This window comes from Petaurus breviceps, unplaced genomic scaffold (genome assembly GCF_028583685.1).
Source record: "Petaurus breviceps papuanus isolate PSGF00001 unplaced genomic scaffold, PetGlider_PUasm1.0 551, whole genome shotgun sequence".
NCBI classification, from domain to species: Eukaryota; Metazoa; Chordata; class Mammalia; order Diprotodontia; family Petauridae; genus Petaurus; species Petaurus breviceps.
In genome coordinates this window covers 13,148,874-13,162,618 of record NW_027186372.1, presented here as the reverse complement: position 1 = coordinate 13,162,618, position 13,745 = coordinate 13,148,874, and the positions used below count along the sequence as shown (strand labels likewise).

The 13,745-nt window shown below is 41.5% G+C and overlaps 1 protein-coding gene across 7 annotated transcripts in view; it reads left to right on the top strand.

Annotated features, from left to right (window-relative positions):
• The window catches only part of TENM2 (teneurin transmembrane protein 2), a 417,254-nt gene that overhangs the window by 330,181 nt on the left and 73,328 nt on the right, over positions 1-13,745 (top strand). For all 7 annotated transcript variants that reach the window (XM_069102413.1, XM_069102414.1, XM_069102411.1 and 4 more), the window contains one exon: positions 1,319-1,465. In XM_069102413.1, coding sequence (XP_068958514.1) covers positions 1,319-1,465 — 147 coding nt within the window. The remainder of the gene's footprint in view (positions 1-1,318; positions 1,466-13,745) is intronic.

Here is a 13,745-nt window from a genome sequence, read left to right as displayed (position 1 = left end):
AAACTAGCCGTGTGACCTCGGGCAAGTCACTTAACCCCAATTGCCCTTCAAAAAATAAAGAATAAAAAAACGGAACAAAAATTTTTCTAGAGTAATTGGTATAGGCCTATTTCAGGTTAGACATCTTGACTCAATCCTTTATGCAAAACTCTCCATCTCTCCTCCATTGCCCAATTCTTTCTTCTCTTTGGTATATATATAAAATCATTTCAGGGAAATTTGCTTTTTCAATGACATCCCAATCAATGACCATTAGTACACAGTCATACTGAGGAAGAACATGTGTAGAACTTCTTGTTAGCAATCAGGATGTTGTGGGTAGGAATCTGTGATACCAACTCTCCTGTTTGTCTCCCTGGGTCAGAAGGGGATTACCCCTTTGCCCAAGAGAATTCTTCCATTCAGCTACAGTGCCTGGGACTATCCCTCACTTTGTCTCCACCCTGGGACCCATGCTGTGTCTCAGCTCAGTAGGGGGACAGGTTCAGTCATTTCTGTGACATTCAGTGCACATTCTGCAAGTGTGTGAGAGAAAGGAGGCAATGTTGATCTCACCCCCAATGGCCAAGAGCAAACAAAACACCCCAAAGCCCCCCAAAACAAAAACATTCACCTCACTCATTGAACATTTATGCACTTGGGAAATTTCTCAGGCTTCAGCTTTCATGTAATTCAGTATTTTAAACCCTGCCATAAATAGGTTGAGTGATAAGTAGCCAACTTTTTAAAGTACCCATTAAAACTTAATATTAAAAGAGACAGAATGTGAAAATAGCTCAGCAGACTAATCCGGTTCTCAGTCATGAGAAGCCTGTGATAATTATATGTAAATATATCTTTAGAATTCTGAAAGATGGAGAGGGCACTTTGCCATCCTTAGTTGAAAGGAATATTTTTCCCCTTCTGCAGAGGGTACTTCTCTAATAATGCAAAAAAAAAAATCAAGACAGTGTCCAAACTAAGACACTGGTTCGAAATAAATCTTCAACTACATAAGACTATCAACTCAGAACTGATTTTTGTTTTCTGGAATGAACTGTCGAACTCCATATGTTCGGAAAGTTCAGACAGAACCAATCACATAGGGCAGTGGCAGCAGATCTCAATGGTGCGTATCCCCTTTCATGTACTCCCTGCTGCATGTGTTACCCGCTTCCCCAAACTCTGTTTCTAAGATGGACATTATCTCCTCTCCACCCTCTACCTCCAAGGATGGCCCCGTGAATGTACAGTGACTTCGTTCTCCCTTTGCATGGCCCTCAAATCTGTAGTGTGGATCTGTGTCCCTCGTATTTATCTTCTTCATTTCTTCAACCAGATGGCTGCCCCGATTTGTGCAATGGCAATGGGAGATGCACACTCGGTCAGAACAGCTGGCAGTGTGTCTGCCAGACCGGCTGGAGAGGGCCCGGATGCAACGTTGCCATGGAAACCTCCTGTGCTGATAACAAGGATAATGAGGGAGGTGAGCAAAAAGTCTTCCAATTCCCAGTCCCTCAAGAACAGAGGGTTGTATGTCCTTTAGTCATGAGTCATTTTACTACTGAAAGACCTCTCCTATACTATTGTCAAATGTTGTTGTAACATTTCCTTTGAAACAAATTAGATGATGAATATGGCATCCTAGAGCCGATGTGGGATCCCATCGAAAGTAGCATGGGGTGACAGAGGGCCTGATGCTGCCTTCATATATTCGAACCCACCATCACAAAAGAGTCCCTGTCATGGTCTACCAGTGGTTGATTCTGACAGACCTTTTGGTGCTGTGCATTTCAGATGAGAGGTGAGGAGTTGGCCTTAGTCCTGGACCTGCCCTGCCCTGCCAATCCCATGTTGACAGGGCAAAGGAGAAGGCAGGCATATTCACAGCTACCAAGAAGAAGGTTCCAGGCCCAGATAATCTGATCCTCAGTAGGGTACTACTAAGTTTGCTCAAAGTTTTTCCTTCTGCTACAAGGAGAGGCCTGGGGTGTTGTTTAACATAAGTGAATTCTCCCAATTTCCTAGTTCTGTGTAATGTCCATTAATCATGAATCTACTTGTGTCCTGGTCCCACTAATGGCAATCTTTTTTTTTTTTTAATTTTATTTTTGCTTTGAGTTTTCATAGGATTCCAAAGTGCAGTACTCAGTACTGACACTCACACTATTGCAATATTTTCTTTTTCCTGAAGTAAAGTAAAAATTCTGTCACTTTCCCACCCAGGAGTCGTGACAGTGTATGTGTGTGTGTGTGTGTGTGTGTGTGCGCACGTGTGTGTGCATGTATGTGTGTGTGCATGTCTGTGTGCACGCATGCATGTTTTATTTTCTCATTCTTGTTTGTTCACGAAGTACAGCAATTACTGATAACCTTGTAGGTGTTGGATTGGTTCCCTTCCCTACACTGGGCATCCACAGTAGCATTGGAAGAGCTTTGGACTGAGGTGGGGGTTGGGGGGAAGGGGGCAAGGAAAGAAGTGGGGTAGGAGAGAAGGGAGAAGAATAGAATGTTATGTTTCATAATGGAGACTAAAACTGTCAGTTTCATAGGATTATAGATTTAGAACTAGAAGGATCTTTGAGGTCATCAAGTTTAAACCCATTTTACAGATGGAAAAACTGAGAACCAAAGATGTAGAATTATTTGCCCAGGTCAGAGTCACACACTTTAAATGGTGTCCAAGGAGATATTTAAACCTAGATCTTCCTGACTCCTAGTCCAATACTCTGTCCACTGTTCCATACTCATGCATAACTACATGATTCTTGTCCTCCATTCCTCCATGCTGGAAGGAAGGAAGGAAGGAAGGAAGGAAGGAAGGAAGGAAGGAAGGAGGGAAGGAGGGAGGGAGGGAGGGAAAGGAAAGGAGGGAAGGCTCTCCAAGCTTGATGGCACTGGTCTCCAGTCCTAAGCACTAGCTGGGGGGGAGAGGGGATGGAAGGGAAGACTACACACTGCAGCTGCTCTTAGCTTCCAGAGGCGGAGTCAAAATGAGAGCTAGGCAAAGGAAGGGCACAAAAGCAAATGAGCCAGTGATTATGCTAAAGACAATAATGGCCTTGTTATGGGAAGTATTAAAGGAAACCTCCCAAGGAAGTAATTAACCACATAGAAAAAGGAGCCCCACAATGTTTATAAAAAGAAACTCCCAGTTAATTGTTATGTCCGGTGAGAGAGGTAGACACAGACTCTCTCTCACCTGACATAAGCAATTCTCAATTAAAGTGAGTGCCTTCTTTATAAGGCAAATCCAGGGCTCAGATTCTCTGTTCTGTGGTTAATTACATCCTTAGGTAGGGTGCTAAGCACTTTGCCATTTATTGATAAATATTAAAACTGCTTGTCATCCAGTCTGGACCCAGTCCTATAGCACCCTAATTATATCTTTTTGGGGAAACTCTGCAGTAGCCCCAATTCTGATTTATGAGCTATTCATGAAAGACTGTATTGGTCAATAAACCTGGCTGTGTGACGGAGAGAGCGCCCATGCCGAACCTGAATGCAGCTCCAGGAACAGCTGCAAAGAATGCATTGGTTATAAATCTCTTGAATAGGGAAAATAATAGAGTACACTTCAAGAAGGAGAACGTAAAAAAGGCAAACTGCTTTTCTATGTCACACTGCTTTGTAGTATTGGCTTTTTATTTAACTAGTTTTCAGTGTAAATGTTTAATTTCTTTAAGTAAGGGAAGGGAGAGAAAGGACACCTTTGGATCCTCTAAACAACAGAAAAATACTGTCCTCTATCTTTGGTTTAGCCCCTTTGACCACTTTTCCCTGCTCTCCTCAACCCTTTGAATCTTAACAATAAATATGAAAGAAATGCCATTCTTTCAACACTCATTTGACAGGCATATATTAAACACCTACCATTTACATAAATATGTATGATGAATGATGACCAGAATATCTGAAAAGTGGTGCCAGAAAAAGAGGGCTAAATTTGAAGCCAGGAGACCCAGGTTCAAATCCTAATTCTGCTACTTGTGTGATTTTGATCAAGTGATTCAGTCTCTCTAGGACAACAAGTGTCTTCATCTAGAAAACAAGAAATTTGGACGAGATCACATCTCAGGTGCTTCTAGCTCTAAATCTGTGAACCTAGGAAAGAGGTCTTCATGAAAATCTTTTTGCTCTCCATGGACCCTTAATAGAAGCAGGTTTTCTTTAGATAAGCCCTGCTAGCAAGCATACTTTTAAAAAAAATAGCATGAAATCTTGAACTGCTCACCCCAATTTGAAAAACAAGAGGCTCAAAGAAATATTTTTGCTTACAGGAGACAAATACCAGCTCATTAAAGTCTGAGAACACACACAACATGTGTGCCAAGTGACAGGCAGATAATATTTAATTATCACCACCAAGTCAGAGGTGTGAGTTGTAGTTCATCACAGCTGGGGGAAGGGGGAGAAGAAAAGGGGTGTACATTCCCTCTAAAAGTGGTAACTGGAAGGTGTAGTAAGCTTGGATGGACCATCTGGCCTTTAAATACCACTCCTCCAAAATCTCTCTGTCTTCCTTGCTCTTATAACACTTGGACTAAGTGTTTCTAAGCTTTCCAAGATAGTGGCCTTCTATCTCTCAGGAGACCTTATCTGAGACTCACACACACATACACATACACACACACACACATACACATACATTCTTAGGGCTGACATTGTTAAAGCAACTATTCTATCTCCTGTGATTTGAGGGAGCATTGGTAGGAAATTTCTCTCTAAATTTACACTGTTAATGAATTATAATTGAACACAGCATGGTATAGTGGATGGAGGGCTGGCCTTGGTGTCAGGTAGATCTGTGTTCAAGTCTTGTCTTTTATATTTATTACTGACCATGGGCAAATCACTTAAAAGAGACTCTTTGAGGTTGGCGTGAGAGAGTGCATTCCAGGCAAAGGAGACAACCGGGGGAAAGGCAATAGAGATGAGAGATGGTTGTGTCCTATACAAGAAAAAGAAAAATAACTCTGATATTATAAGGCTATCAGACTTAGGATGTAAAGCTCCTAGTAGGGATTGTGTCATTCTTTGTATTCATATCCCTAGTGCCTAGAACAGTGCCTGGCACATATTAGGCTCCGACTAAATGCTTATTGATTGATTAATTAGTTGATTGGTTGGTTGACATATTACAGATGAGTGCTTGATCTGCATCAATGGAGAAAATTCTACAATGGGAATTCCCTATGAAATTACAGGTCTAGAAGAAAATAACAACTAATAATCATTAAATCATGTCATACATTACCTGAATAAGGGGCAGGGAGAAAAAAAGACATTTTTCTTACCTGTTTCCATTTCCAAACATCTCCCAAGCTGAAGACTTAAAAGTCTTTGGACTTTGTCCCCCTATTATGAAGGCCTCTCATTTCTCCCATTTCTCCTCTTCCTCTTTCTTTCATTTTCCAGTACTCTAAATAAATATTTCTCTATATATAACAGCATTGAGTTGAAGACCAAGGACTATTTTTTAAAATTAGAAATAGTCAGTTTCAGCCAGATTAGGGCAGTCCAGCCTGATAAAAGAGAGCTATAAATGTTACTGTGCCATCTCTCACTTTTTCAGTCTATCTAGGGCCACATCAGTCTATTCATTTCTACTCATTTTTCCTTATATGACTCTAGTTATTAGGTACTCTGTTTTGCTGTTTCTGCTTTTTGGGGACTTTGTATAATGTCATAAAGCTGTTTTCCAGATTTCTTTGTAATTCATACACTTGTCCATCTTAATTGTTTTATAATTTCCTATCATATTTTAATTGCATTTGTATAACCTTAAAGTACTTTATATTTGCATAACCTATAAATACTTTAAATACTTATCTCATTTGATCCTCACAACAACCCTAAAAGGTCATTGATATTATTTTCCCCATTTTACAAATGAGGAAAATGGGAGCTGAGAAAAATAAGGTGATCTGCCCAGGGTTACATAGCTGGAAAGTGTTGGGCATGATTAGAACTCGGGTCTTCTTGATTCGAAATCCAATATGTTATCTATCTACTGTGCTTAACACAGTATTTATCCATTCTTCTATTGTTTTGTGTTTAGGTTTGTTTTTGCAAGTATAAATAATAACAGCTATGAAAAGGCACCAAGGGGGCTCTCTTTCTATATGAAATTAATCATGGGAAAATAATTTTCATCTTTGAACCTCTAAGTTCTCAGTAGATAGCTTAGGTATGTTCTTAACAATAAGCACAACAATGCCCAGACTTCCTGTCAGGGAGACTGAAAATGCTTCACCCTGGCTCCCCATTGCCCGACCCAGCAGCCTGGAGCAGAGGGCACTCCAGGGTCCCAGAAAATTCCCACAAAATGCGGTAGAGCTATATTAATTGAATTGGACTAGGTCTTTCTATTCATTTCAAAGGCCTTGTGGCAACTTTAGTTGGAAGTAAAAGAAGAAATTAAATCCCAGAGAGAAAAATATATCTGATGCTTAACAAGAAAAGTAAGCCATGAGTCCACCACCCGGCCATGGTATCTGTTAGTTCTCTGGTCTTTGGAAGGAATGCAGAATATCCCAAAAGCTGAAATCCAGTGGGCACAAAATTGTTACAAGTACCTGGATTTCCCTTTCTGAGATAAGATTTTTGATTTAATGGATGTATTTGACATTATTGACATTATTAACCATTTTTTGCTTTTATTTTGTATTGGGGCAGCCCTAGTGCCCAATAACCATAATGTTCACTGTTGCTATAAGATAAGCAGGAAAGCAGGAACTAATGTGAGGCCACCAGAAAGATCCTGTTTATGTGTTTCACCTTACTGTTCCAGTGGTAATGGCATGCCTGCCACCCAAATGCCGCAGAATGTTTATCTCCCAGAGGAAAGCTCTCATGCAGTCTGTGGCAAACTAGTGCTTTCAGCTTTGCGCAGGGATGGACCTCAGTGCTGACTAGTATTTGATGTTTTTGTCGTTCAGTCATTTCAGTCATGTCCTAGCAATCATGAAAACCTAGAGGGTAGAGAGTATCCAGGGGGAGAATATGGTCAATAATGTCAAATATATTCATCAAGTCAAATTGTTCCTTTGTTTTTCAGTCACGTCTGATTCTTTGTAACCCCACTTGGGGTTTTCTTGTCAAAGATACTTAGAGTGGTTTCTCATTTCCTTCTCCAGCTTATTTCACAGATGAGGAAACTGAGGCCAACAGGGTTAAGTGATTTGACTAAGGTCACACAACTAACAAGCATCTGAGACTGGATTTGAACTCCAGAAGATGAGTCTTCCTGACTCCAGGCCAGGCACTCTATTGATACACTTAGGTGTCCCTCTAACTAGTACAGTGTTTATCAATTCTTCATTTGTTCTCCCACAGGTTAGGTCCTGTGATGCTGTATGATCTTTCAGAGCTTAGTAGATTTCAGAGCAATCCCTTCCCCCAGTATTTACCATTCACCTTCATGTTTCATCCCTTCAATTCTAATGATCAGTTTAGTAAGAGACTGCCATAGGTCAGGGATGAGGAGAGTCTTTGTCTGGGCTCTCAGTACCTTATCTGAGACAGTCAAGCTAGGTCTAAGTGAGGGGAAGTAATATTGGAGGAAGTCCAAGGGACTTGGCCTAGATATAATTGTCCCCCTACTGATCTTCTCCTTTCCACCTTCCCATCTTCTGACTGTCCAAATTGGTTTGACATGATCCAGGGATGCTATTCAGGCATTTTTCACACTTGTTAATTAATAACTTTCCTTGGCTAATGAGAAAGGAGGAGCTTCAGGGGCCCATGAGAGAGCCATGTTCCTAGGGTGTACCTAACCACTGGAAAGCTGTTCAAACTATATACAACTTAGTTTCTCTATGCAAGAATATAGAGGGGTGGGGGAAATCCTACCTTCTTAGTGAATCGGTTGTGAAATATCCTTGATTAATGTTTGAAAAAAGGTTGATTTTTAGGGCAGAGGGAGGAAATTCCTACAAAATGCAGTGTAGCTATATTACTTGGATTGGACCAGGTTGTTTTATTCAGTTGAAAGGCATTGTGGCAATTCTAGTTGGAGGTAGGAGCAGAATTTAAATTTCAGAGAGAAAAAATAACATATCTGATGCTTAATAAGAAAAATATTCTGTGAGTCTACCACCAGGCCATGGTATCTGTTAGTTCCATGGTCTTTGGAAGGAATACAGAATATCCCCAAAGCTGAAATTCCATGGGAAAAACATGGTTTACCTGGATTTTCCTTTTTTTGAAATAACATATTTGGCTTAAAAGAGTAGCAAAGTGGTAGAGTGGATAGAGTGCCAGGCTTGAAGTCAGGAAGACTCATCTTCCTGAGGTCAAAACGGACACTTCCTAGCCATGTAACCTTGGGTAAGTCACTTAACCCTATTTGCTTCAGTTTCTCATCTGTAAAATGAGCTGGAACAAAAAATAACACTACTTTAATATCTTTGCCAAGAAAACCCCAATTGGGATCACAAAGAATCAGACGTGACTAAAAAACAAATGAACAATTTGATTTAATGGATGTATTTGACATTGTTGACCACATTCTCCCCCTGGATACCCTCTGCTCTCTGGGTTTTCATGACTCCTCACTCTTAGTTCTCCTTCCACCTATCTGACCACTTCTTCTTAGTCTTCTTTATGATATCTTCATCTATGACACACCCAGTCACAGTCCCTCAGGCTCACAACCGAAGTATCATCCTCAAGTTCTCTGTCTCTCCCCCCTCCCCACACACACCATATGCAATCTATTGCCAAGATCTGTAGATCCCACCTTTGTAACATCTCTCAAAGACCTCCCCTTCTCTCCTCTGACCCTGCCACCACCCACTTTATCACCCTACTCTGAGACTATCGCAATAGCCTGGTGGTGGGATTGCCTTCCTCAAGGGTCTCTCTACTCCAATTCATCCTCCATCGGCCACTAAAGTGATTTTCCTAAGGCACAAGACAAGCTTCCTCAACTCTACCTACAGAGCTCCCTTTCTTTAAGTCCCAAATAAAATCCCATCTTTTATAGGAATCCTTTCCCAACTCCTCGGAATTCTGATGCCTTCCCTCAATTATTTCCTATCTATCTGATATGTGTGTATATATGTGTATATAGATATGTATGTGTGTGTATATATACACATATGTATATATAAAATATATGTGTGTGTTTACATATATAGTTTGTACATGTTTGTTTGCTGTTGTATCCCCCATTAGATTTTTAGTTCCTTGAAGGTAAGGACTGTCTTTTTCTTTTTCTTTTTTCTTTTTTCTTTTTTTTTGCATCCCCAGTGCTTAACACAATGCCTGGCATAAAAAAGGCATTTAACAAATATTAATTGACTGTACCTGTGGGTATCATTTAAAGTTCTGTCCTGTGCCTTTTCTTTTCTCCTTATACTCTCACTTGGTGATCTCAACTGCCCCAACAGGTTCAATTATCATCTCTACGGCAGTGGCTTCCAGATCTGTATATCTAGCCCTGTTCTCTCCCTTGAACTCTGGCCCTACATTACCAACTGATTATTAGAATTTCAGAGTGGATTCCTGTAGATATATCAATCTCAGCATATCCAAAACAGAACTCATTATCTTTCTCACCTAAATCCCTCTCTCATGGATTCCCATATTCCTATTGAGAACACTACTCTCCTTATCACCCAGGTTCCCAATTCCAATGCCATTCTCACTCTTCATTCTCCATCTTCCCCAAATGTCCAGTCAGTTGCTAAATCTCATAATTTCTCTACGGCATCCCTCACGCATGCCTTCAGGACTATCATCTTACAATAGGAAGGATGGAGAGAAACGAATATAATAAATGGCATACAGTAAAATTCTTCCTTTTACTCCTCCGGGGACAAATGTCTTAAAGGGCCCTCTTGCTGTTGGTTAATTATAACATAGAGTGTTCAGAAAAGAGGGACACCCTTTCTGGAACTTCTCATCCAATGTTTATGCATACCTATGAGCAGATTCCTTACTAAGACATGGCAGGATTTGGGGAAAGTATATGAAAAAGATAAGAAGGAACACAGGATCAGTGTTGTTTCAAAGCTGTTTCAGAGAAAGAAGCCTAGAAAAGCCTCCCTAAATGAGAAGATTCTTCTACAGAAAATCCTCTGTAGCTCATTTCTCGACCATTGAGCTTACTTGTTAAAAGGTGCTTGTAGTACGAGTTTACTCAATGTAGCACCTTCAATCTTATCCCCCTTTCTAATCAGGCCCTTAGTAGTTTAAATGGTTATTAAGTCTCTCTTGGGGAATTATTTTTTTCCTGATTAGGTGACAAATCAAATATTCATCATATAATTGTGATTAAAATGTATAATCCCAAAAAAGGAATTGTATAATAATTTAAATCACTGTGGACTTATTTTAGGGAATTAAAGGATTAGAAACACAGATTTAACAGGTGGCAGAAAGGTAACATTTTAAAAATTAATTTCCGCTCCTTTTGTTACATGGCTTGGCCAGTATCTTTGCCCAGACAGCAGCATAATGCCTTTCCAGGGTTTCCAACCTGCAGGGAAGATGGGGTTAACTCTTGAATTCAGTCTCATAAGAGAGTCCATGGATTATGCTATGTGGCACAGGGGATAGAATGCCAGACTTAGGGATAGGAAGACCTGTCAAATCCTGCCTCACACACTTGTTAGAGATGGGACTCTGATTAAGTTGCCCCGGTTTCCTCATCTAGAAGATAAGGATAATAATAGTACCTACCTCACAAGGTTGTTGTGGGAATCAAATGAGATAACCGTACAGAGTGTTTCACAAACCTGAAAGTGCTGTATAAATGCTAGCTATTACCATTATTATTGCCAGCTGCCTTCCCAGCCCATTCAAATAACTTCCCTCAGTTGAGCCTCTGTGTCTCTCAGGGATGTGTCTCCAATAGACAATATCCACTGAGAAGCCAACTGTCTTTAAAAACCAGATAGGCACCAATATGGCATGGGTTCCATTGAAATCCACCTAGAGGGATGGAGAAGGACCAAAAGACCTATGCGATTTCCAATCCTACATGTCTCTGATCCTGGGCCAATTCATGTGGCCAGGTGGATTCATTTAACACTATGCCAGTTTCATCAAGATAGCATATACTACAGGTTGAAATCACCATCTAGTGCCAGCAACTTGGAAGACCCATGTGTGTTTCCACCTGCCCTGTGTGACCAAAATCTAAGTATTTCCATTATCCTCTGCGTGTTCTTACTTCCAATGAGATAATGTATGTAAAAGAGCTTTGCAATTGTAAACAGGCTATGTAAAGGTTAGCTATGACCAATAGCATGATCAATCAATGTTTATTAAGAACTTCTTTACAGTGTGTCAGGTATTGTCCTAAAGGCTGGGATAACAAAAAAAATACAAAACGGTCCCTGACTTCAAGGAGCTAACATTTTAATGTAGAAGATAATATGTATACAAATCAGTACATACAAAACCTACACCATGGATGATGGGTAATAACCTTCAGAGAGGGCATGAGCTCTAGAGGGGGATGGGAAAGGCCTTCTGCAGGAAACAAAACTGGACTTGAATCTTGAAACAAGCCAGGGATTTTAAGAGGCAGGGCTTAGGATGGAGAGCATTCTGGGCATGAGAGAGAGACTGGAGATGGAGCTTCATGTGTGGGAACTGCCAGTAAGCCAGTGGGGTTAGACTGACTTGTACATGGAGAGGAGGAAAGGGTAAGAACATTGGAAATATAAGAGGGAGGTGGGTTATAAAGAGCTTCAGATGCTTAACAGAGACAATAACTTTAATCCTAATAGGGAGCCAGAGAAATTTTTGGAGTTGGGGGTGGGTAAGATGATCAGACATTATTCTGAATACATAACGGGTTAGTTCATGGAGGCCATGCTCACAAAATCATACAGCAACCCCACCTCCCAGCCCCTACAAGCCAGAGGCTGGTCCTACAGAGTAGCATGGGAGGGAGAAGATGCAGGGCAGGGAGCATCCCACTTTGGGATTTCAAGTCTGTCTGTACCAGAAAGTGCTGATGGGTCATTCAATGCTGGGGGGCTTATCTAAGTAAACTGGAAAATCTAGAAATTAGCCCAGTATTCACCATAGCACGGCACGAGTAATACCATATGTCCTTGCCTTTTGATTTACAAAACCAAGAGGTCCCAGCGATTGGGGTGAGGCTGGACCAGCAGGAGCCATATGGCAAAGTATAAGCCAAGGAAAGGTCACAGAAGTCTCCAGAGGTGAAGCTTTCATTTTCTCTGCTCCCTCTCAGTCTTCACTTACCTCCATTATGATTTCAAGCCCATCTTGTTTGAGCAGTGTGTCTGGCTACCAATTAATTGATGAACAAGTATTTATGAAGTACAGATTATATGCCAGATGTTATATTAAGTATTGGGGATACATAGGCTGTTGAGGACCCCCCATCCTCTCAAGGAAGAGAGATGGATGGATAGAGAGATACAGACATGTATGTCTACACACATGCTAGGTGGCACTTGGCCTGGAGTCAGGAAGACCTGATGCTTTCTAGCTGTATGACACTGGCACATAGCAGGCATTTAGTAAATGCTTATTCCCTTCCCCCATATACACGTAGGTCGATATGTGTGTGTATTGTTGTTTGTCTTTTGTTACCCAAGAGGACCGATGACATCACAGGGTTGGATTTAAGTGAGGCAGAGTCGCACAAAGTCATCAGCCTCACTCTCTCTTCCTGAGTTATTGAAGTCCAGTGGCAGGTCAAAAGTCAGGACAGCTGGCGATGGCCCAGGATGCAGTGGATGACCTTGGGATCTTCCTTGTCTGCCCAAACTCTAAGTACTCCATATCGCCTGCTTCAGCCACCTTCATGACGGCTGGAACAGATTGTTCTCATCCACCCAATCTGAAGGGGAAAATATTCATGTGCTTGGGATAGACACCCCCCCCAACTCACCAACACATTCAAGGCCTGGATTAGTCTGTCTGCTAGGACAGTCACTGCATGCTACAGCTTCTTGGAGCCACCGATGAGAGCTGGTGGCAGGTGGACCCTGAAGGTGGATGAGCAGCCTGAGAAAGACTGGGCAAGCTGTCTCACCGAGGGGCTAGTCCACCCTCAACACCCCATATATCCCTGATTGCATATACATATGTATGTGTATGCATAATGTGTACATGCATACACATGCTGCTTAGTTGTTTCAGTCATGTCTAACACTTTGTGACCTCATTTGGGATTTTCTTGGCAAAAGATACTGGACTTGTTTGCCATTTCCTTCTCCATCTCATTCTACAGATGAGGAAACTGAGGCAAAATGGGCAAAATGACTTTCCCAGACTCACGCAGCTACTAAGTGTATGAGCAGAATTTGAACTCAGGTCTTCCAAGCCCCGCACTACACCTACTGTACCACCTAACTGCCTCCCCATACACATACAAATAAATACAAAGTAAGCCCTAGAGACCCTTAAGGGGAATAGATTCCTAGGATTGCAAAATTGCCTGGACTAGTTCTTTTGACATGAGCACCTTTTAGTTTGGATGCCCTTTCCCAAGTAACCCCAAGAAGGTCTCCAGGCTGCCAAGCCCTATACCAAGTTGTTGGGATTGGGGGGGGGGTAGAGGAGGATCCCCCACTGCTGCTTCACAATCCCCCCAGGGGAAGGTAAACAAAAACATCAACTGTGTCACCAACTTCCTGACAAATGAAAGATTTCTCCGAAGTCTGCTGCTCTAGGTACTACTCATGGAAGAAGTCCTCAGCTGCTTTCTGTTGCATTGATGGGAGGGTGGATGTGCCATGAAGGGGAAACAGAGAGGGAGGCTGGCGAGGGTG